This window comes from Chiloscyllium plagiosum, unplaced genomic scaffold, assembly GCF_037043375.1.
Source record: "Chiloscyllium plagiosum isolate Xiang-an unplaced genomic scaffold, Cpla_swu_hap1 HiC_scaffold_19, whole genome shotgun sequence".
NCBI lineage: Eukaryota > Metazoa > Chordata > Chondrichthyes > Orectolobiformes > Hemiscylliidae > Chiloscyllium > Chiloscyllium plagiosum.
Genome location: NW_028270157.1, coordinates 16,675,157 through 16,699,907, shown reverse-complemented (window position 1 = coordinate 16,699,907; position 24,751 = coordinate 16,675,157). Strand labels below are relative to the sequence as shown.

Here is a 24,751-nt window from a genome sequence, read left to right as displayed (position 1 = left end):
AAAAAGTTTTTATATTTATATAATCACAAATGCAGTTCAGTTCTGTACAGTAACATAACAAGGAAACAAACAAATACTGGAGTTTGACTCTATCCAAACAAACGAAAGACATCTCTTACATGTACAAGACTATATTTACATACATTTGTGGTATCAAGAGGGTCTGATAAATGTACAGAGCCCCATTTAACTTCAGCAGAAAGACCTTAGACAATGGTCTTTCCCCACTGTGCCTTGGCGGCAGCTGTCCTCAGCTTCAGTGCGCCGCTCAGCACATTTTCCTGGATTTTGGAATGTGCCAATCTGCAACACTCGGTCAGGGTCAACCCCTTGCGCTGGAAGATCAACAAGGTTTGGGCAGACCGAAGAGCATCTTTGACTGAGTTGATGTTCCTCCAGGTGCAGTCGATGTTTGCCACGGTGTATATTCCAGAGAAGAGGCAGTGGAGCACTGAGCCCTGCATCACGGAGCTGCTCAGGACAAACTTCGACAAGAACCCTCACATCTTTCTTCAGACTCCCTTTGCAAAAGCATGTTCTGGAAGGTGATGTGTGACAGTATCAATCCCACTCCCTGCAACCGGTGTGTAAAAGTAAGGGAGTGAATTTTCTCACTGACACAGCATAGTAATAGGGAGATTTAAACAGCAAGAGAGTCAATTTGGTCACACCTTCATTTGAGCCTGTCCTGGGATATGGAGGGACATTTGGAAATTGATGGGTTCAGGTACAACACTGAGTATATATTGATATTGCACTGGGTGAACATGAATTCCCTCTGAGTTTATGACTGCAGTCAACATTGATCTGATGCTATCAGACTGAGGTTTTGTTTGCAGCAGAACCACAAAATGTTGTCGAGAAGAAAGAGGCTATTTGGCCCAATTTGTGCCAACTTGAAGAAAAAGCTATGGGGAGTAGGTTGCTTATAGGCCATGCTATTGGAGTAATAATTCGAAAGACCATGTTAATGGTCTTGGGAACAAATGCAGAGTATGCTTGGAGAAACTCAGCAGGTTTGGCAGCATCTTTGGATACTGTAACACAATTAACATTCTGAATCTGGTATCTCTCTCATTCTGAACTCTCAGAAATGCTTTTGGGATATGTGTTGGGACAATTTAAATTCAATTAATGCATTCTAAATAAAAAGCTGCCCTTGTCATTTGACAATGACCATTTGTGAGGAAATCTGCCATTTTTACTTGGTTTGGCTTTAACATGAGACTCTAGACACACTACAACTGTGTGCTTTACCCTTAACCCTTCTACACCATCTCCAAAATGGTCCAGCCTTTAAGGGCAGTGAGGGATAGGAAACAAAATTGTGGCTGTGTCAGTGATGACAACATCCTATGAAAGAATTTTAAAAAATAATTAGTCTTGCTTACCTCTTGCTCTTTTTGCATTGTTGTAGAAATCCTTTCCTTACCTAATAATTATTCAACTGCCTTCTGTAAGTTGAATCTGCTCCCAGCAGGTGAGCACATTTTGTAAGACAGATTGTTTCTACTGGTTGGGGAATTTAATACATGGACGCATAGTCTCAGGCTAAGGAGCAGGTCATTTAGGACTGAGATGAGGGGAAATTACTTCACTCAAAGGGTTTGAAACCTTTTCTAAACTGGGGGTTGGGGATGCTCCATCATTGAATATATTTAATACTGGATAGGCAGAATTTTTGTCTCTCAGAGAATCAAGGAATATGAAGGCAGCTGAGAAAGTGGAGTTGAAGCCCAGGATCATGACCATATCGATTAATGGACCAGGTTTGATGGACCAAGTGGTCTTTCCTGCTCCTGTTTATTGTCTGTGAAGAGCTTTCAGATATCGTGAAAGGTGCTACACAAATACAAGATTTTTTTCGCCATTGTGCTGGACACACAAAGGAAATATTGAATGTGAAGGGTACAACATGGACTTCAGTTTAGGATCCATTGAGGAGGCCCAGCCTGAACCTTACTGACTTCATCTAGAACTCTGTAGGAACTTGCTCCATGCTCATAACTGAACAGTTGAATTTTGAGTATTGGGAAAAGGATTGCAACATATATCAAAGACCTGAATGTAGTCCATGTCTGGGAATTCTAGTTCCTAAAACTACAATGGAGTAATTAGCTCCTCCATTGGCTTAGTTGCCCAGAGGCAGCAAGAAAGGCATTGGTCTCATTGTTAACTCTTGCCTCTTTGGCAAGAAATAAGGCCCGAAGGAGGGAATTGGGAAGGGGTGGGGTGGGGGGAAGCTATCCACTTTCTTTTACCACCCATTTTGGTCTGATTGGAATCTTATATTGCAAGGGCAAGAGCGTCTGTCCCTCCCAATGCAGCGGGAGCCCTTTATAAATATCCATGTCAGTCCAAGGGGTGAGTCAGGTCCAGTCTGTGATTCTAAGACAAGCCTTGAGGTGAACGATGGGATGGTTGCTGGTGTGTGGTTTCAGGCCTAATCTGTTGAGAGCAGGAACCAGGCCCTAGGCACCCACTCAAAGTTGTACTCACTTCTTTTCCTCTTTCCTTGAGGGGCCAGGATGAGGATTAACATTTCGTGAGATTTGACTTTGGGATCTTTCTAATTTATTCTGATGATCTGTAATGCTGTACTTCGTATTTCTTTGTTTTACTAATTTATTTTTCCCTTGAAGAATTTGTACTGAAGAATTTGTACCTAGGTACCTTGTACCTAAGATGGCACCATAAGTGGTGACGTGTAAACATTTTGCTGTACATGTGACAACAAAGTTAATGCAAATTCTAATTGTTCAAATAATGCTCTTTAAGAAAATCTGCTATTTGCACTTACATGTCTGTCCTCTATGTCACTCCAGGTCCAAAAGTGAAATGTGATTTATTCTGAAATGCCCTCTCTAGTCACTCAGATGGGCAATAAATGCAGGCCTACCCAATGACACTCATCATGGATAAATATACACATTACACAGAGTGGGTTTAGAAAGGAGGGAGTAATGGGATTGATGAGACTGTGCTATAGTGAACAATATGTACTCCAGGCTGAATGGCCTCTTATGGTATCATTTGGACTCTGTGACAATGATTGCTCATCCTGGTCTCCAAAGCACTGCATATGTTGTTCCTGCTGTGAGTTTAAATCAAGCAAAACTATTTTCCTCCTCAAGAAGATTTTAGAGTCTAGGCTGACCGCTATTTCATACTATCCAGGCCCGTTGACTGTGTCAGCATGCAGACTGACTGGGAAGCCACCGTGGGACCTCAATTGCAATAAACTGCTACATAGCAACACAGAGACCTTGTAACCTTTCCTCCTCCTGTGCTCCAGCAAGCATTGTAGAGGTCAACTGAAAAACGAAAGCAAATAAATCACGTGACACTTTGAAGAGCATTTGGAAAACAGTTTGAAATTCCCAAACGTATTTTTCTTTGCAGACTTGCCTGTTGGCACCTCAATGCAAATTCTCCCTGCTCACCGGCCCGACATTGTGAGATCTACTCCCACAGCTTGCTTTTTCAGCTACACTTTGTTTCTGGGAGAAGTTCTATTTAACACAAAGAAGGAGCAAGCTTTGAAATTTAATGAAAGCAAAATACAGCCAATGCAGGGGATCTGAAATGCAAACAGAAAGTGCTGGAGAAACTCAGCAGGGCTGGCTGTACCTGTGGAGACAGAAACAGAATTGACACTTTGAGTCCAGTATGACTCTTCGAGATTTTACAATTTTTTTTTATTACATAGCCTGCCTCAGTCCATTCCTTTGAACTTGTCTGCACTTGTCCACCTACAATGAATGTGAAGTTGTATCTGTAAAAATGTTGTTAGGAAATCTACCCTCTAAAAAACAACATAAATAAGCAAAGACAGGACAAGAAAGCTTGATATAGAGAGTCCCACCTCGAGAAAATGTCACAATGGCACCAAATTGTTATTAACCTCTCAACTTGCAGAACGCAACTGTGTTGGGGAATATTAGTTCTTGTTCACTCTTTCACCTCTTGTGACCTTTCTCAGCAAAGAAACACTTCCCCTTTTCAGTATTTGTGTGTGAAAATCAGAGAGTGGAGTCACATGAAAGTCTTTGATGGGTTTGTTGTTTGATGTTGCGTTATAAACCAGTGCAGCTCCAACCCATCTCCAAATCATCTCTATCGCCCATCGGCAGAAGCTTGAGAAATTTTGATGAAGCTAAGCACGTAAAACATCCCCAAAAACAAAATGAAGAATAATAAAGGTAAGGCCAAGGGAAGTGTAATGGGCTGTAGTTTACAATTACTATTCTGTACTAGTATGGAAAGGAATGTGTTACTGAATTGTAAAATCATACTTAAAGCACAGATCAAGCTTGACTCTGCACAGTCCATTGATTGATGAATAAATGACATCGGAGCTGACAGCAGGAAAGGTGAGACAGGCCAGACTCAATTTATTTCCAGGGAAGAGAAGGGGTGTCCTAATTGAGGTCTTAAATATTTCTAAGGAAAGGGGTCATGTAGTAAAGCTCTTTCCATTTGTGGAAGAGCCCATAATTAGGGGTCCAAGATGCACAATAGTCATAAATAAGTTAAAAGGCAATTGGATGGGTATCTGAATAGGAAGAGTTTGGAGGAATATGAGCCGGGTGCTGGCAAGTGGGACTGGATTAGGTTGGGATATCTGGCTGGCATGGATGAGTTGGATCAAAGGGTCTGTTTCTGTGCTGTACATCTCCATGACTCCATGACTCTAAGTTCATCAAGGAATTGAAGAAGTACTTCTTCACCAAGGGAATAGTTAGAATGTGAATGTAAGGGGAGAAGGAAAGCTAGATAAATACATGAGAGAACATTGCTGGATTTCCTGATAGATTGAGATAAAATAGGATAGGTGAGTGTTTGTGTGAACCAGTTGGGTCAATGGGCTGTTTCAAGGTTAGACATTCTAAGAGTGGAATCTCTACTCCTTTTTGATTCAGCAGGAGAGATTAACATGGAGAAATCTACTGCAGGGCTCTGAATGCCTGTCAGATCTTTGGGAAATCAGACACTCTCCAATCCTGTCAGGGCTTTCGACTGGGATCAGGACAGTGATTGAGAAGGCCTTTTCTGTCAAGTGCTTTTGACCAGTCTAGAGGCTGGTGGATTGGCTACTTCGCTGATGGTGCAGCAAACACTTGACCACCATCATGTCCCAAGATTGAAGACTGAGCCAAGAAACAATTGAGGGGGAGTGAGGAAGATCTCTCAGGGCTCAAAGGCCAGCCAGCCCACATTGGTGGATCAGTCGTGCGGGCTGGCTCCTGCCACATCCGACTCTGAACTGAGCTATTTGAATCTCAGTTAGGAACTGACCCTTCAATAGTCAGGTGTTGACCAGTCAAGGGCCTCAATTGGTTGCAGAGTGAACTGGTCTGCCCGAGCAATCTTGAAGTCCAATGTTGGTGGTGTGGGAAAATATTCCAGTTCATCATCATCCCACTTCATTAAAATTCCCTTTCCTTGTCCAGACCTATTGCTTTTCAGTCCAGAGGAGTTTGGTGTTTGTAAGAGAAGTGAAATTGCTGTCTAACATTCTGTAAGTATTTCTAACTCTACATATGTTTCATTGTTCTTCCTGATGTGTTGGCCAAGGAATGGGTTTCTCCTGGATGTTGATGTGGGCTGCTCTCCTGCTCCAAGGTTCAGCTGTTGATTCACAAAACAGTGAGTAGCATCAAGAACAGCATGGTGAAGGGTGGATACAAACTTACTCTCTGTGTTAAACATCAATCTGTCAATGCTCTGGATTTACACATCTCCTATGGGGGTGAGCATACCTCCTTTAAACTTTGCCCCTCTCACCTTAAATCTATGCCCTCCCTGAGAGAAAGACCATCCACCCTATCCATGCCTCTCACAATTTTATATACGTCTGTCAGGTTGCCCTTCAGCCTCTGACACTCCAGAGAAAACTCCAAGTTTGTCCAACCTCTCCTCATAAAAACTAATGCATTCCAATCCAGGCAACAAACCTCTCATGCATTCTATCCAGAGTTTCCACTTTCTTCCAATTGTGTGGTGACCAGAACTGTGGTCACCAAACAATATTCCAAGTGTGGCCTGATCAAAGTCTTCTGCAGTTGCAGTATGACTTGCCAAATTTTATACTCAACGCCCCAACTGATGAAGGGAAGCATGCCATCACCTTCTTTACCACCTTATTCACTTGTGATGCCACTTTCAGGGAGCTACGGACTTGCACCCCAAGATCCCTCTGTATGTCAAAGCTCCCAAAGGTCCATCCATTTATTGTATACCTTCCTCTTGTATTTGACCTCGCGAAATGTATCAACTCATGTTTTCCCATTGTCTTGGTAACCAACAGTCGATTGTCCTAAGACAAGAAATCAGTTCACGTATCTCCTTTTGGTGAAGGAAATCTTCCATTCTTACCTGGTCTGACCTGCATGGGGCTCCAGCAATGTGGTTGATTCTTAATTGCCCTCTGAGTTCAAGGGTCATTAGGGATGGGCAGCAAATGCTGACCTGGCCAGTGCCATCCACATCTCAAGATCAAAAAACCAACACCCACTTCCATCTAGACGGTCAAGGGCAGCTGATACTTGGCAAGTTCCCCTCAGAGCCACTCACCATCCTGACTTCGAAACATATCACTGTTCCTTCATTGTTGCTGGATCAAAATCCTAAAACTCCCTCCCGAAGGCACTGCAGTGGTTAAAGAAGGCAGCTCACCATGACCTACTCAAGGGCAACTAGGGATCAACAATAAATGTTGGCCCAGCCAGTGATGCCCACATCCCATGAATGAATAAAAAAAAGTAATGACAGTTGCTTAAATATAACAGCTCCAGCAAAATGAGAACGATGTTGCTTCTCTGTAATTTTCAGTCAAATGATTCTCTTTCCTCAATGTGTAATTAGCTTTCCAGAGAGAGTGTAGTTGTCCACCAGCCACACTTATTTTCAGCTCCAAATTATGGAGTCTTTCAGAAGCCTGCAATCACATTTGAGTCTTAGAATTTTTACAGCACTGCCAAAGGCACTTTGGCCCATCATGTCCTTGCTAGCCATCAAGCATCCCTGTATTCTAATTCCAAACTGCCTCTGTCATTGGGAGTTCTTCCACTATTTCTATTTTGAACCTGCCCCTATCTCATACAGTGGTGTTCCCGATGCCTTTGGCACACCCTTCCTGTTTCAAGCCCGTAATGTGATGCTTGTGACTGAGTCACTAAGTAGTGCGTTGGAAATTGAGGAAACCATTGCAAGTTAATTTATGCGGTAAAAACAATGACTGCAGATGCTGGAAACCAGATTCTAGATTAGTGGTGCTGGAAAAGCACAGCAGTTCAGGCAGCATCCAAGGAGCAGTAAAATCGATGTTTCGGGCAAAAGCCCTACCTGATTTATGCGTATGGTCATGTGTCCTTTACCCTCATGGCTCCATCTTCTACCCTGCAAATACTCAGCTTACAATAGCTATGCCTCCTCATACATCTAAGTTAGACCAAGTCCTATTGTCCCCACCCACATTGTGCCTTCTATTCAGCATGGATCGGGGAGACAGGACGCCTACTTGCGGATCATGCCAGAGAACATCTCTGGGACACCTGCACCAACCAACCCCACCGCTCTGTGGCTGAACACTTCAACTCGCCCCCCCCCTCCCACTCCATCAAGGACATGCAGGTCCTGGGCCTCCTCCATCGTCAAACCGTAACCACCCATCACCTGGAAGAAGAATGCCTCATATTTCGCCTTGGGACTCTGCAACCACACAGGATTATTGTGGATTTCAACAGTTCCCTCATTTCCCCTCTCCCCCACATTATCCCAGTCTGAAGCCTCAAACACGGCACCCCCTCCTGACCTATCCATCACCTTTCCCATCTATCCGTTCCACCCTCCTCTCTGACATATCATCTTCTCCCTCACCTTCATCTACCTATTGCTTTCTCAGTTACCATTCCCTTCCCCAACCTCACCCCCCACCTCCCATTTATCTTTCAGGCCCTCGACCCATAAACTTCATTCCTGATGAAGGACTTATGCCGGAACATCGATTCTCCTGCTCCTTGGATGCTGCCTGACCAGCTATGCTTTTCCATCACCACACTCACAACTCTGATCTTCAGCATCTGCAGTCCTCACTTTCTCCTGCAAGTCCATATAGATCACGTCCCCCGCTCTGCCCTCATCAATCCTCTTTGCTACTTCTTTAAAAAACTCAATCAAGTTTGTGAGACATGATTTCCCACGCACAAAGCCATACTGACTATGCCTAATCAGTCCTTGCCTTTCCAAATACATGTACATCCTGTCCCTCAGGATTCCCTCCAACAACGTGCCCACCACCAACGTCAGGCTCACCGGTCTATATTTCCCTGGCTTTTCCTTACCTCTTTTCTTAAATAGTGGCAACACGTTAACTAACCTCCAGTCTTCCGGCACCTCACCTGTGACTATCAATGATACAAATATCTCAGCAAGGGGCCCAGCAATCACTTCCCTAGCTTCCCACAGAGGCCCTGGGGATTTATCCACATTTACGTGTTTCCAGACATCCAGCACTTGCTCCTCTATAATATGGACATTTTTAAAGATGTCACCACCTATTTCCCTACATTCTATGTCTTCCATGTCCTTCTCCACAGTAAACACTGATGTAAAATACTTGTTTAGTATCTCCCCTAACTCCTGCGGCTCCACACAAAAGCCGCCTTGCTGAAATTTTGAGGGGCCCTATTCTCTCCCTAGTTACCCTTTTGTCCTTAATGTATTTATAAAATCCCTTTGGATTCTCCTGAACCCTATTTGCCAAAGCTATCGCATGTCCCCTTGATGCCCTCCTGACTTCCCTCTTAAGTATACTCCTACTTCCTTTATACTCTAAGGATTCACTCAATCTATCCTGTCTATACTTGACATATGCTTCCTTCCTTTTCTTAACCAAACTCTCGATTTCTCTTGTCATCCAGCATTCCCTACATTTACCAGCCTTTCCTTTCATCCTGAGCTGAAAATGTGTTGCTGGAAAAGCGCAGGTCAACCAGCATCCAAGGAGCAGGAGAATCGACGTTTCGGGCATGAGCCCTTCTTCAGGAATGAGGAAAGTGTGGCAAGCAGGTTAAGATAAAAGGTAGGGAGGAGGGACTTGGGGGAGGGGCGTTGGAAATGCGATAGGTGGAAGGAGGTTAAGGTGAGGGTGTTAGGCCGGAGTGGGGTTGGGGGCGGAGAGGTCAAGAAGAAGATTGCAGGTTAGGAAGGTGGTGCTGAGTTCTAGGGTTGGGATTGAGACAAGGTGGGGGGAGGGGAAGGTCCAAATTCTGTTGGTCTGAACGTAGTCCGGAGTCCGTGTGGGGTCAGTCGGTTCCGTAGGACCTTCCCCTCCCCTCCCCTTGTCTCAGTCCCAACCCTCGAACTCAGCACCACCTTCCTAACCTGCAATCTTCTTCCTGACCTCTCCGCCCCCACCCCCACTCCGGCCTATCACCCTCACCTTAACCTCCTTCCACCTATTGCATTTCCAACGCCCCTCCCCCAAGTCCCTCCTCCCTACCTTTAATTTTAGCTTGCTTGGCACACTTTCCTCATTCCTGAATAAGGGCTCATGCCCGAAACATCGATTCTCCTGTTCCTTGGATGCTGCCTGACCTGCTGCGCTTTTCCAGCAACACATTTTCAGCTCTGATCTCCAGCATCTGCAGTCCTCACTTTCTCCACATACTGAATCAGAAAATTTTCTTGTACACACTTTTAAAATTCCTGTCCATCTAAAGCCTTAACACTATGGCTGTCCCGGACTGTATTTTGAAAGTTAAAATCCCCTACCAAAACAACCCAAATTATGCTTACAGATAACTGACATCTCCTCATAAATTTGTTTCTCAATTTCATGCTGACTATTAGGAGGTCTATAATACAATCCCAATAAGGTGATCATCCCTTTCTTATTTCTCAGTTCCACCCAAATAACTTCCCTGGATGTATTTCCGGGAATACCCTCCCGCAGTACAACTGTAACGCTATCAAAAAGGCCACTCCCTCTCCTCTCTTGCCCCCCTTTTCTATCCTTCCTATAGCATTTGAAGCCTGGAATATTAGCTGCCAGTCCTGCCCATCCCTGAGCCATGTCTCTTTAATTGCTATGATATCTCAGTCCCATGTTCCAAGCCATGTCCTGAGTTCATCAGCCTTCCCTGTTCGGCCTCTTGCATTGAAGTAAATGCAGTTTAATCTATTAGTCCAACCTCGTTTTCTGCTTTGTTCTTGCCTGCCCCAACTCGCTCCCAACTGTACCAGTCTCAGGTTGATCTGTTTCCTCACTATTCTCCTGAGTCCAACCCCCTCATCTTACTAGATCCTCCTGAGCAGCTCTAGCAAATTTCCCTGCCAGTATATTAGTCCCCTTCCAATTCATGTGCAATCTGTCCTTGTACAGGTCACTTCTACCATGGAAGAGATTCCAATAATCCAAAAATGTAAACCCTTCTCCCTGAACTAGCCCCTCAGCCATGCATTCATCTGCTCTATCCTTCTAATTTCTAACTTCACCAGCTCATTGTACCAGAGTAATCCAGATATTACTACCCTAGAGGACCTCCTTTTTAAATTCCTGCCTAACTCTCTATATTCTCCCTTCAGAATCTCATCGTTTTCCCTTCCTAATGCTGTTGGTTCCAATGTGTACAATGTTCTCCCTTTCCATATCTACCATCCATCACACCCCCTAGTTTTTGTAAATTCCTCATTGCCTCTGTTGGCTCCAACTGATCTATGTATACTGATAGAATTCGCAACCAAAGACACTTCCTGCAGACATAATCAGCAGTAACATGGAAACTCTCCCTTAACCCCCACATCTGACAGGAAGAGCTCATCACTCTACTAAAGGCCATCTTTGCTCCTTCACAATCTAAAGACCCGGAAAATAGCACAGTCCTTTTGCTCTAAAGAAAACAGTGCTCCAGGCTAACTTAGTAGTTATGGGTTATATTTTTAAAATTTAATCAAGAGACAGGTATCAAGAAAACATATAATCAAGAAAGAGCCCACTCTACTCACTACCATAGACTTACAGCAAGGTTACATGTTAAAAAGTATGAACTTCTCAGTTCTTGGGCTGTGAGCTCTCCCACACAGGTTCCTCCAAGGTCAGCTGTGAATTTTGCTGTTTGTTAATTTTTCCTTGACACTCTCCGATGTCCAGAGACAGATGCACTCAAACAGCAAAGGCAGTAACTGTGCAGATTCACTGCTGTGTCAGTTAGCAGTGTGAGTACCTTTCTCTCTCTCCCATACAGACCATGTGCTCACTGCCTTTGTCTGTCTTTCTCCCTTTTAAAGGTGCCATTGTTTTGACCTTTATCCCCCAAAGTTCCAAAACGATGCAACAGCATATAAAAAAGTAATTGCTGCTCCTGGAATTCGAGGAAATCACCTCCAACATCTAAAATACTACAAAAAAGGAGCAGCTCTTACAGCCACAATTTTTTCCCGTACTCCATCATGGCTTACCCAGAATCCTTGTTTTTATTCCAGATGAATGAATTAATTAAATTGTAATTCCTTTGCTGATCTTCTGAACTCCTGAGCATTAATCCAGATTCCTAGCCCAGTCACATTACCACTAATGCTACCATCCTATGACCTTCCTCTGTGCATGGATGGTTTTCCCATGAATCTTTACAGCATTCCCTTGATCTCTTCTGCTCTGGGTGGAACCACTTCCTAATTTGACTGCCTTTAGTTCCAGAGCCCCCCTCCCAGTTTCTAGCACTTGAAGAATTTGCAAGTGTCTGAGTGGTGTTCCGATGCAATACTCTTTCACAGACAGCAGTTGAGGCCAAAACATTGAATGTTTTCAGGAAGGAGTTAGACACAGTTCTTAGGGCTGAAGAGAAAATGGGAAGAAGGAGCTAAGATGGATGACTGCCCATGAATTTTGAACAGCGAAGCAGTCTCATAAGGCTGAATGGCCTACATCGGCTCCTTATTCCTATGTTTCTATTTCTATTGCTCACAGGTTGTAAATTTTGAGGTTGTGATTCCTTTTCTCCCAATAGCTACGGAAAGCAGACAGATCGAAGTGCAGATAGCGCGCACCATTCTAATGTCAGCACAGACTCAGGAATACGTGGACAGGCTTCAAGGTACCAAAGGCACCAACCTCCAGACACCAGGAAAACCAACACTTGCTGCCACTCTCAGGGTTAATGGGTATCTGGCTGACCGATTAAGTAATGAGACCACAGCTTCAACTGGCAATAGCCTTTCCCCTGAAGCTCCAATGTTAAAAAGTCTCACTCCAATGTCCAATTGGTCAGGCCCCGGTAATGCCACAATATCAACCTTCTTGCTCCATAATATAAGTGTCACCTTACGGCCATTGCCAGCGAAAGACATTGCCAACCAGGCCCCAAGCAAAACAGAAGCCAATCTGATTCAAAAGCTTGCTGTCCACAATAGTTTAGTGCCAATCAGGCAGCTAACCGTGAACCACACCGTTAGCCTGGCCCTTAACTCTTCCCAATACTCGGCAGCCGATATCAGAATGCCACAGATGAAGATTTCAACACCCCAGGCAGTAAGGAAGAAAGAAAGTTCCTCCTTCAAACGCGGGCTGTCGAGGAACCAGACTATCCCCGCACATCAAAGGTTGGTGAGAGGGAGGAACGCCACAGGGGTCAGGGAGAAACTTCCCAAACTAAAGAAAGTCATCAAACCAACAAAGCAATCCAGGAAACCTCAAAAGCAACGGTCATCCAAACAGAGCACCAAGAAGCTCAAAGCTCGTGTAAAACTAGATCGGCTGACAAAGCACCTGAAGGTTAAAAAAGGGAAAAGCAGCAAGACTGGAAAGAGCAAAGTGAAGCAGACACCCTTCCCCTATTTTGAAGACTATTACTGTCCCCCTCAGTGTTCTTGCTACGGAAGGTATTGATTTTTTTTTAATATGTTCTGTTATTGATAAAGATCCAAACATTTAACCCATACTACGGGTACACAATCCTTTATCTGAAATTCCGAAATCCGAAAAGCTCTGAAATCTTTTCGTGGAGTGTGGAGCGTCATTTTGGCGTGTGATCAGGTGACCCAAATCCACACCCACTCGAACCACGTCACTCAGATATGACATGGTGGCATGGCCCAGCACTGGCAGGTTTCAATTCTGTCTCAGCGTTCATACTATTCACACGTGCATCTGCTGTTAGGTAATTTTTAAAAAATTTCACTGTGAAAATGTCATTTATTCTGAAATCCAAAAAAATTCTGAATTCCAAAAAACAACTGGCCCCAAGGATTTCGGAGAAAGGATTGTGTACCTGTATTTATCTTACGCTGTTTAGAGCCATGAAAGGTGAAGGGAGTAGGAGGCTTTGTGGAAAAAGCTTACTTTATATACAGTGAACTGTTGTGATCTGAAATGGGCAATCAATTGATAACAAGAATGATGTCTTAGTGGTTAGCACTGCAGTCTCACAGCGCCAGGGACCCGGGTTCGATTCCAGCCTCGGGCAGACTGTCTGTGTGGAGTTTGCACAATTTCCGTGTCTGCGTGGGTTTCCTCCGGGTGCTCCGGTTTCCTCCCACGGTCCAAAGATGTGCAGGTCAGGTGGATTGACCGTACTAAATTACCCATAGCGTTAGGTGCATTAGTCAGAGGGAAATGGGTTACTCTTCGGAGGCTCGGTGTTGACCTGAAGGGCCTGTTCCCACACTGTAGGGAATCTAATCTAAAAAAAAAACTTTCAGGCAGTTGGATAAATACTTAAATCTGCAGGGCAATGGTAACAGAGCAGGGAAAAATGGGACAAATTGGATAGCTCTTTCAAATAAGCTAGCACTGCTATTAAAGGCTGGATGGCCTATTTTGTGCTGTGTGATTTGATGGATGTCTACTGCTTCAATGGATCTACTAATTTGAATGGAGTAAAGACACAGTAAGGAAAGTTTACTGGAATGGGTTAAGCACTTTTCAAACTTATATTGGCAATTTAGATGCTCTCGAAATGAAAATGTTGGTGGACAATGCATCCCACTGCAGTTGGCAATCCCACCACCATTCAACATCCACAGCTGCCATCCAAACTGATTGTTCTGTGAACCCAGCGGTGCCCCCTGGAAGTTATGGCCACCACTGTAACTGCGCGCACTTTGACAAGTCCAAGTGGTGGGATCATGCCTTACAATGGGAACTGCAATGGTCGGGCCCAGGGTGAGGCGTATTGTTTGGGTTGGCAAGGCTGGATGGCTATGGGCATTTGGGGTGGAGGGCGGGGGGAGGGAGGGGTTGATGGTGGGGCAGACGGTCAGGGAGAAAGGCTCTAAAAGATGTCTTCACTCCTTCCCAACCGGAGATCTGAGCAGCACCTGTTCCTTCCAAGCACACCATCTAGAAAGTCAAGGTCACACTTATATGGAACATCGCTTCCTGCAAATCCCCCCTCGATATCACTCACCATCCTGACTTAGAAATATATCGCTGTCCCTTCACTGTGGCTGGGTCAAAATCCTGGAACTCCCTCCCTGACAACATTGAGAACATTGTCCTTACACTACATGCAGTGCTTCAAGAAGGTGCTCTCTACCATTTTATCCAGGGAAACTAGGGACAGGCAATTAATGCCAGCTCAGCCAGCAATGCCCACATCCCATGAATGAATTGAGTTGAGGTCACACCACCTCTGTGTCCCCAGACCATGATCCCTTCCTGCCAGCTGTGGGCCTGTACTTTGCCATTAATTGGCCATTCAGGCATTGAATTGGGCATGAGAAAGCCACTTCAGGAATTTCACAGGCCACTCTGCCCATCTCTACCTCCAACACCTACCGTCCCCTACCCCAGGAGTGAGGGACCATCAGATTCTGCTGGTTATTTCTCAGAATTAAACCTGACAAGTGTTAATTCATGGAGAAAGTGAAAAGATCACTCCATATTGGCTCGCTCCCCATTTAAAGTATGCCAAGTTCATAAAACTAAGTTAAAATACTTTGTCCGATTTTTATTGATTGCCAATTGATCTTCTATATTCGATTTTTGAGAAGATTTGTCACTCGGTTTGATGATAAGTATCTACCTTCCCTTGATAAAAAGAACAGGAAATGACATCACCCACCTTATGAAACCTTAACCTATAAATAGAGAGGTGGGACATACCACCAGCGCTCCACCAGAGACTCTCACTGATGATGGTACCTAGTACGGTGATGAAACATCTGAAAACAAATCTTCCAGCTCAGCAAGCTAATTTACACACTTATCTTCTGTCATATGTTGACAAATCTGTTCACTCTCTTGTATGCTTTACATAGAATCCCTACAGTGTGGAAGCAGGCCATTTGGCCCACATTGCCCTTCCAAACAGTAACCTACCAGACACACACCCCTACCCTATCCCTGTACCTCTGCATTTTCTGCTAACCCACCTAAAATACACGGCATAGTTTCTTTCTCTGCCTCTCTTTCCCCACTTCTATCTCCCTTTGTCCCTGCTTCTTTCTTTGATAATTTTCCTTCCCCTTCACCTATCCCGCTACTCTGCCATTACCACTCCCCATCACCTCGACATCCAATTACCCACTCAGTCCATCATTAAACTTCTTTCCAACACTCTCCCGCCTTCCCCAACACAGCCCATCCAGGAGCTTCACTTCCACTTAGTCCTCACTTGACTATCGCCTTCTGTTGTCCCCATTCCAAATTACTCATCCCCACCTCTGGAAGAATGAGAAGAAAAAGGTCCATAAAATGCTCACCCTCAGTTCAGTTCGTTCCTCCTTTTGTTCTTAATCCTTTTTTCCAAAATCCCTCAAGCAGTCATTGTCCTGGTCATTTCGTTGTGCACCTCCTATTTTTCCTCCGACATCAATGGACGCACTAAATGTCCAGAAACCTTTGAGTGCAGACATTTTACTAATCAATCTGTTTAGAGAGGTTATTCCACAAGCCTGGAGTAGGTGGGAATTGAAACCAGGCCCACCTGATCCAGAGGTAGGGACACTGCCACTACACCACACAAACCCCACAGCCAGACTGCAGGATGCCCGCCATTTTGGATGAGGTAAATGATGATGTCTCTGCATTCCCAGTTCTGTATTTTTAAAATTTCAGCACTTCCAGGAGAGGTTTTGTTTTGTGAAAATCACATTCAGACTCCCACAAGCTCTCAAAAGGATTTGCAAGTTAGCCGGATGGAATTAAACAGTTGTGTTTAATTAGCACAAAGCAACACTAATGAACTGTTGGTCAACAATTAGTGCAGTTTGGTGATAGATGAGACAGAAATATGATCACTTCTAGGCATTCTGGTTTTGAATTCAACATCGTTATGAAATTTACATCACGCTATGCACTCTAACTGGCAGGAATAATTACCTGTGGGTAGAACTGACGATTACAAATGACTTCCTCACACCATCACTCTGTCCTACTTTGAGAATCAACCCAATTGGGCCCACCCTTCCCCGTCCTACAGACATCCTCTCTTCCACTGGTGACCTCCCTTGCCTCTCTTATTCCTCTCTTCCTACACCATCACTATCACCCTCCTCACTTCACATTCCCCTCCCATTGTTGATAACCTCCTCTTTCCATCTGTTTGTCTCACCTCACCACTCCCCATCTCAAAGCCTTCCCTCTCTTCATCCACTATCTCTGCCTGTTACCCATTACCCCAACCATTGATCAGCGACCCCCCCCCCCCCCCACATCAGCCCAATACCTTTCTCCCCTCATTGCTGGCCATCTTCACCCTGCCGCCCCACATTTTTCCACTCTTATTAACCCCAAATTCCCGTCCAGCCACTGGGAATAAAATATAACAAAGCTGAGTGAACATGATGCACAGAAAGTCTCAGCGGTGAGGGTGGATGAACTGAAGACAATCAAAGATTCTGATAAACACCAGAAGGCAATAAATTTTCAGGGTGCAGGGGTTGGGCAGGGAGAGGGGATCTAACTGGATTTGCTTCCCAGGATGGGGAGTCAGAATGGGATTGACTGACCAAACGGCACCCGATTGAGCAGACAGTGACTTTAATGACTTCATGACCACAATAACCCGGCCTCCTGTCCTGCACTGCTAGGAAATAACCATTCAACAACGCTGGACTGTTTTGTCGTGTGAGTCAGATGCAAGCCTCAGTCTTGCTGGTTTCCTGTAACATGTCCTACCGGCGATTGGCTGTCTTCACCCTAGCATCTTGGCAGTTCTCGGTGAATCTTGTGACCTGGCACATCTCTGGTTTTCTCTCGCTGGGAGCCGTGTGGTCTGTTCCTTTCACACATACTGAAACTGCCAGCTGCATTGAAAACACTGACAGCCTCCATGACTCTCCTCAACTCACAAGAGTGTCTCTGTCATCGACACAATGGGCCCCTGTTCCTCGAGGGAAGCCAGTGCTGTTTGATTAATCGTCAGGACGATTGACAGCCTTGGAACTTTGACTGTTAACACAAGTGCTCCTGGTACGTCAGGCACACATTAACCATTTCATTGTTACGGCGCTAAAAAGAACCTATTTTAATTTCAGAACCTCATGCGTCACGTGACAGTTTGTTGCTAAAGGTGGTATCTGCATTGAAAGAATTCTTAAAGCACCTGTAAATAATATCAGGATGACAGGGCAATGGAGAGAAACTTATCCCCCCTAATAGGGGCATTGAGAGCTGGAAGAATATGTTTTAAAAGTAACTGCTAAAAGAAGCAAGATTGGCAAAAAACCTTTTGCACAGATTGGTTAAGATCTGGAATGCATTGTTTGCAAGTCTGCTGGAGGAAGATTGAATTGAAACATTCAAAAAGGAATTACAGAGGAACCTCAATTATCTGGCAAATTTCGGATTACCCGGCAAGATCGCAAGGTCCCGATACTTGGCATTCGATTATCTAAACATTCGATTATCCAAACATTCAATTATCCAAACATTCAATTATCCGAACAAAATACTCCCCGCTCATGTGGTTCAGATAAACAAGGTTCCTCTGCAGACCCGTATTTGAAAGATATGATGTGCAGGGCAAGAATTAGAATTCTGCTTATTGTCAGGTATTTTCAGGTACAGAAGTATGGGAATAAAGTAAGAAGTTTACAATGCCACCACACACGGTGCCATCATAGGCACAAAGTACCTACGTACAAAATCTAAGGTAGAAAACAGATTTTAAAAAAGTTACACTAACTTGTGGTGATTCATAGTATGAGTTAAAAAATAAGAAATAAAGTTAAAAGGATAAACATTACAGTCGGATAAACAGATTACAGAGAAGTATTATATTGCAGTAGATCAGTGCAGGGGCTTTCCACATGTGGTCTGACCAGGCTCACTGAGGAGAAGGCAGGCGAATGGGACTCGGGGAAATTTGCCCACTTGGCGAAAAGTACAAGCTGAATGGCCGCCTTCTGTTTGTAATTCTGTGAAGTTATAGAGTCATAGAGTCAGTGTCACAGAATATACAGCACGACAACAGACACTTTGGTCCAGCTCATCCTGTTGAAAAAGATATCCTAACCTAATCTAGTCCCAATTGCCAGCACATGGCCATTTAAACTTTTCCAGATGTCTTTTAAATGTAATTGTACCAGTCTCCACCACTTCCTCTGGCAGGTCAATCCATAAATGCTCTGCATGAAAACTTTACCTCTTAGGTCCCTTTTAAATTTTTCCCCTCTCACCCTAAACCTATGCCCTTTAGTTATGGATTCCCCCACCCCAGGGAAAAGGCTTTGTCTATTTATCGTATCCATGCCCCTCATGATTTTATAAAGCGCTATAATGTCACCCCCTCAGTCTCCGATGTTCCAGGGAAAACAGCCCCAGCCAATTCAACCTCTCCCTATAGCTCAAACCTTCCAACTCTGGCAACATCCTTGTAAATCTTTTCTGAACCCTTTCAAATTTCACAACATCTTTCCGATAGGAAGGAGACCAGAATTGCATGCAATATTCCAAAAGTAGCCTAACCAATGTCCTGTACAGCAGCAACATGACCTCCCAACTCCTGTACTCAATACTCTGACCAATAAAGGAAAGCATACCAAACGCCTCCTTTACCATTCCATCTACCTGCAACTCTACTTTCAAGGAACTATGAACATGCACTGGAAGGTCTCTTTGTTCAGCAACACTCCCTAGGACCTTATCATCATTAAGTGTATAAGTCCTGCCCTGATGTGCCTTTCCAAAATGCAGCACCTCACATCTATCTAAATTAAACTCCATCTGCCACTCCTCAGCCCATTGGCCCATATGATCAAGATCCAGTTGTACTCTGAGGTAACCTTCTTCACTGTCCACTACACCATCAATTTTGGTATCATGTGCAAACTTACTAACTACACCTCTCATGCTCGCATCCAAATCATTTATGTAAATGACAAACAGTAGAGGACCCAGCATCGATCCTTGTGGCACTCCACTGGTCACAGGCCTCCAGTCTGAAAAGCAACCCTCCACCACCACCCTGTGTCTTCTACCTTTGAGCCAGTTTCCAAATGGCGAGTTCTCCCTGTATTCCATGAGATCTAACCTTGCTAATCAGTCTCTCATGGGGAATCATGTCGAACGCCTTACTGAAGTCATATAGATCACATCTACCACTCTACCCACATCAATCCTCTTTGTTACTGCTTCAAAAGATTCAATCAAGTTTGTGAGACATGATTTCCCACACACAAAGCCATGTTGACTATCCCTAATCAGAGCTGAAAATGTGGTGCTGGAAAAGCGCAGCAGGTCAGGCAGCATCCAAGGAGCAGGAGAATCGACATTTCGGGCATGAGCCTTTTTTCAGGATTCGTGAAGAAGGGCTCATGCCCGAAATGTCGATTCTCCTGCTCCTTGGACGCTGCCTGACCTGCTGCGCTTTTCCAGCAACACATTTTCAGCTCTGATCTCCAGCATCTGCAGTTCTCACTTTCTCCGATCCCTAATCAGTCCTTGCCTTTCCAAATACATGTACATCCTGTCTCTCAGGATTCCCTCCAACAACTTGCTCACCACCAATTTCAGGTTCACTGGTCTTTAGATCCCTGGCTTGTCCTTACCACCTTTCTTAAAATAGTGGCACCACGTTTGCCAACCTCCAGTTTTCCAGCACCTCACCTGCGACTATCAATGATGTAAATATCTCAACAAGATGCCCAGCAATCACTTCCCTAACTTCCCACAAAGTTCTAGGGTACACCTGATCAGGTCTGGGAATTTATCAATTTTACTGTGTTTTAAGACATCTAGAACCTCCTCCTCTGTAATATGGACATTTTTCAAGATGTCACCATTTATTTCCCCACGTTCTATATCTTCCATGTCCTTCTCCACAGTAGATACGAATGCAAAATACTCATTTAGTATCTCCTCATTTTCTGTGGTTCCACACATGGGTTGCTTTGCTGATCTTTGAGGGGCCATATTCTCTCCCTAGCTATCCTTTCATCCTTAATGTATTTGTAAAATCCCTTTGGATTCTCTTTAACGTTATTTGCCAAAACGATCTCATGTCCCCTTTTTGTCCGCCTGATTTCCCTCTTAAGTATACTCTCACTGCCTTTCTACTCTAAGAATTCACTTGATCTCTGCTGACATATGCTTCCTTCTTTTTCTTAACCAAAGACTCAATTTCTCTCGGTCATCCAGCATACCCTGCATCTACCAGCCTCTAAGTTCCAAGACACTTCACTGAAATAACTCCACAGAGGCTGGTACCCCGTCACCAAGTCACCCTTTACTTACACGTGGAAAGTCCTTGATGCTGGTCCTGCTCCCTCAGAGCCAGCTCTCAGATGAACAGAATCTCTGACATTCTGCTTTTTTTTTCTCTTCTTTTTCCTGACACTCCTGTTTATATTTTTTATTTTTTTTCCCACACTACTGCTTAACGGTGATAGTGCTTATTTTTCCCTGGCACCGATGTGTGTGTGCAAGTGAAAGACACAAGGTGTACGAATCTTTATTTAGTTTCCACCACCAGGAAGAAAGGAAACACCTGAGTGGCCAGTGACAAGCAGTGCCCTTCACATCAAAGGGCAATGCTGCGTGATCAAACAATAAAAGGGAGGGCAGGGATTAAATCAAAAACATTCTGCTTTTTATCTGTCAGCCAGGGCTCCCTGATTGGATCAGATTAACCATTCCAATCAGGGAATTCATATTCTAGGTGGTTCACCTGGCTAACCTCATGACAATCACTACATTCACTGCAGAATTATGCATAAGTGAAAAATGCAGAATCTCTTGTGGGTTAGAGTCAAAACACATTGGAATTGTGTCAAACCATGCACTAGACGATACTTTATTGCAATACACAGAAATTACAGCGTTGACGTAAGGCAGTCAGACCTGACCATCCCTATCTGCCTAACTGGAGTCTCTGCCACTTCCCTCATTTAATCTAGTAACGTAATAAATAATGAGCTTCTGCTTCCTTCTCCTTCGCCATGCTAACTTCTTTATTGTTCACTTTAGCTGCTCCCTCTTCTCATGAACTGCACTTTCTCATCACTCTGAGTAAAGAAATTTCTTCTGAAGTCATCATTGGATGTTTTGTATTGATGGCCTCTGGCTATGCTCTTTCACACAACTGGAAACCTTCTCCCTGCCTATGTCAAAGTCTTTCACAAGTGTAAAGACCTCTATTAGCTTGTACCAAAGCAGAGTCAAATCAGACTCTGAATTTTAACTCTGTCTCTCTCTCCACTAATGCTGCTGGGTTTGCTGAGTTTCTCCCGCACCTTTCATTTTGATTTCAGATCTCCAGCATCCACAATAGTTTGTTCTTATTTGGTGGTGCAGGGAATATGGAATTACTGGTTGTACATTATATTCAGCTTTACAACAAACGTTTTGCAGTTAAAGGATTATTGTTCAAAAAGAAGACACATCAAGGACCTTCGAATCCTCAAATCCTCAATCCTCTTCAAACTTTAGCTCATTTGTCATTCTGTAGCTCATATCCTCAAATTTCAAATTCCCATCATTTTAAATCCTTCCATGGCCTCACACTGTGGATGCAAGTTTGCTCGCTGAGCTGGAAGGTTTGTTTTCAGAGGTTTCGTCACCATACCAGGTAACATCATTGGTGAGCCTTCAGTGAAGCACTGGTGGTGTGACCCACTTTCTATTTATGTGTTTGGGTTTCCTGAGCTACAACTCTTTTCAAAACTCACCCTCACACCTCTCTTTCCCTGTAACCTGAAGCAGCACAGTAATCTGTATGAGCATTCCAATTTGGATTCTTGTGCATTGTTCATTCCTCTCCCAACAGACAAGGCCCCTTCTTCCAAAATTATCAATAGCTTGGAAAAGCTGCTGTCATTTTATGTTGTTAAAGATCACTGGCCATGTACCACTAAATAGTTACCTTTCTCATCAGTTCTAAATGCTTGTTTGCTTTCAGGATTGTCCAGTGTTCCGATAAAGGGCTAAACAAAATCCCATATGGAATTCCCTTCAACACCAGGAACCTACTTCTAATGAACAACAAGATCGACTTAATTCCGTTGGGTTTGTTGGATGAGTATATGTTGCTGGAATTTCTGGTTCTGAACAATAATAAGCTGACAGATATTGGGGTCGAGGGTGCTTTGGAAGGCATACAGAAGCTGACTCGATTATACATGGATCAGAACAATCTCTCCACGGTGCCTAAAGATCTACCCATGTCCCTGGAAGAGTTAACGCTGAACTCAAATAATATCAGCGTCATGCCATCGAATGTCTGGGCAAACTGCAAGAATCTCCGAATCATTAGCTTCAATGACAACAGGATAAGGAACGAGTCCATTCCCCCAGGCACCTTCAAACCACTGCAGAATTTGCACACCATCAAAATGAATCACAACCTGTTGACTGCCATTCCCACCAATTTGAGTACAAGCCTACGACAGTTGTACTTGGAAGGAAATCAGATTCGAAAAATACCAGACAGTGTGTTTACCAATTCCTCTGCACTGATCTATCTCGATCTCCATGACAACCGACTCAACAATAAAGGCATCACGGAAAAGGCCTTCCAATACATGACCCAGCTTGAATATTTGGATCTCAGTAAAAATTCTCTCACTGCTATCCCCAAGCTACTCCCTCGTTCCTTGAAGAAACTGATTCTCCATGCCAATGGCATCACCGCCATCAGGAGGGATGCCTTTACAAACATGGTGAACCTGGAGGAAATCTATTTAGCACACAACCAAATTTCATTGGTGGCAGCTGGCACTTTTCGGGACTTGCCGGGGCTCCGGTGTTTGGACTTGAGTCACAACCGGCTACACCAGGTACCTCGCCAACTGCCTTTAACATTGCAGAACCTCTACCTTCACAGCAATAGGATCGTTGCTATTCCTGGAGACTCTGTCTGTGGTCACCATTGGGAAAGGAGTCACCTCATATTGGTCCGCCTTGAGAAGAACAACTTGGACCAGAGGCAACTGGATGCCCGGGCATTGAGATGTCTTCGGGGCTATCAGGTGATTCACCTTGACTGAGCTTCAGAGAGGAAACTCGACTCCTTTCCAATTCAGGTGACAGATTTTACAAAAGCTTGTAGCTCAAAGCTAGCTGTGAATTTATTGGGTATGGTTTGTTTTTACACTCAGAGCAAAAGAGATCAATTTTGATCCATTCTGTTTTGGATGCAATGAAGAACATTTGTAAAACAAGATTAAGACTTTGGCCACATGACTTTGTATTCTGATATTATTGGAACCTGTAAGAGGGAATCCAATACTTTTGATGTGCTTCCCTTTTTATTTTATGGATGTAGAGTGATATGTATGAATAAAAAAACTCCTTTCCATGTTTGAGCTGTTATGACTCAGTGTCTTTGAGATTTAATCAAAGTACTTGAATATCAACACACAATCAATACATAAGCTTACATCATGTAATTGATCCATTAGCAGCAGATCAATAGCTGCACATCAGAATAATACATTGTGGGTAGCACACTGGCACAACACTGCTGCTTTACAGTGCCAGGGACCTGAGTTCGATTATAGCCTTGGTTGATTGTCTGTGTGGAGTTTGCACATTCTCACCGTGTCTCCGTGAGTTTCTGCCAGATGCTCCAGTTTCCTTCTGCAGTCTAAAGATGTGCAGGGTAGTTGGATTGGACATGGGAAATACAGAGATGTGGTGGGTCTGGATGGGATGCTCTTTGGAGGATTGGTGCATACTTAATGGGCCGAATGACCTCTATCTGCACTGTAGGGATTCTATGAGGTGAATATTTTTTACTGTAGGATTTCCTTCATGGGTCTTATTCTCACACCTTGCTCAGCCTGTGCAATTGAGGGTCCTTACCACACAAAATGTTAACTGGTGTTATGGACCTGGCCAGGCCCCTCAAAACTTGTCAAGAAGTACCCCAGACCCTCACCCTGTTATTGTTTTAAGCAGGTGTAATGTGGATATTCCAGGAGAGATGCTGCTAGTCAAACCACTTAGTTTTATACAAAACAGAATTTATCGGGATGATCACCTCACTGGGATTGTATTATAGACCCCCTAATAGTCAGAAGGAAATTGAGAAACAAATTTGCAAGGAGATCTCAGTTATACCGAGTTTTGAGAAGATCCCCATCTACCACCCCCTGAGAAAAGGAACAGGAAGTGACTTCACCACAGGAAATGACATCACCACAGGAAATTACATCACCAACCCAAAGAAACCCAGACATGTAAAAAGAAAGCAGGAATTTTCACCAGTGCTTTGCCTGAGGCCCATTGAAGATGTGGGTCTGTTCGCCGAGCTGGGAATTTGTGTTGCAGACGTTTTGTCCCCTGTCTAGGTGACATCCTCAGTGC

At 44.1% G+C, this 24,751-nt stretch overlaps 1 protein-coding gene across 3 annotated transcripts; it reads left to right on the top strand.

Annotated features, from left to right (window-relative positions):
• The first annotated feature begins 375 nt into the window (after positions 1-375).
• wu:fc23c09 (podocan-like protein 1) lies at positions 376-23,741 on the top strand. Of its 3 annotated transcripts, none has more exons than XM_043709903.2 (5): positions 376-1,769; positions 3,178-4,202; positions 5,578-5,649; positions 12,012-12,882; positions 22,344-23,741. In XM_043709903.2, the coding sequence occupies exons 2-5, from the start codon at positions 4,187-4,189 to the stop codon at positions 23,428-23,430; spliced, it is 2,046 nt and encodes a 681-aa protein (XP_043565838.2). In that variant the 5' UTR covers positions 376-1,769; positions 3,178-4,186; the 3' UTR covers positions 23,431-23,741. The 3 variants fall into 3 exon arrangements, with proteins under 3 accessions (XP_043565838.2, XP_087853177.1, XP_087853178.1); XM_087997051.1 differs by having other exon boundaries at positions 2,826-4,202; XM_087997052.1 differs by lacking the exons at positions 376-1,769; positions 3,178-4,202 and adding an exon at positions 4,303-4,373.
• Positions 23,742-24,751: the final 1,010 nt, after the last annotated feature.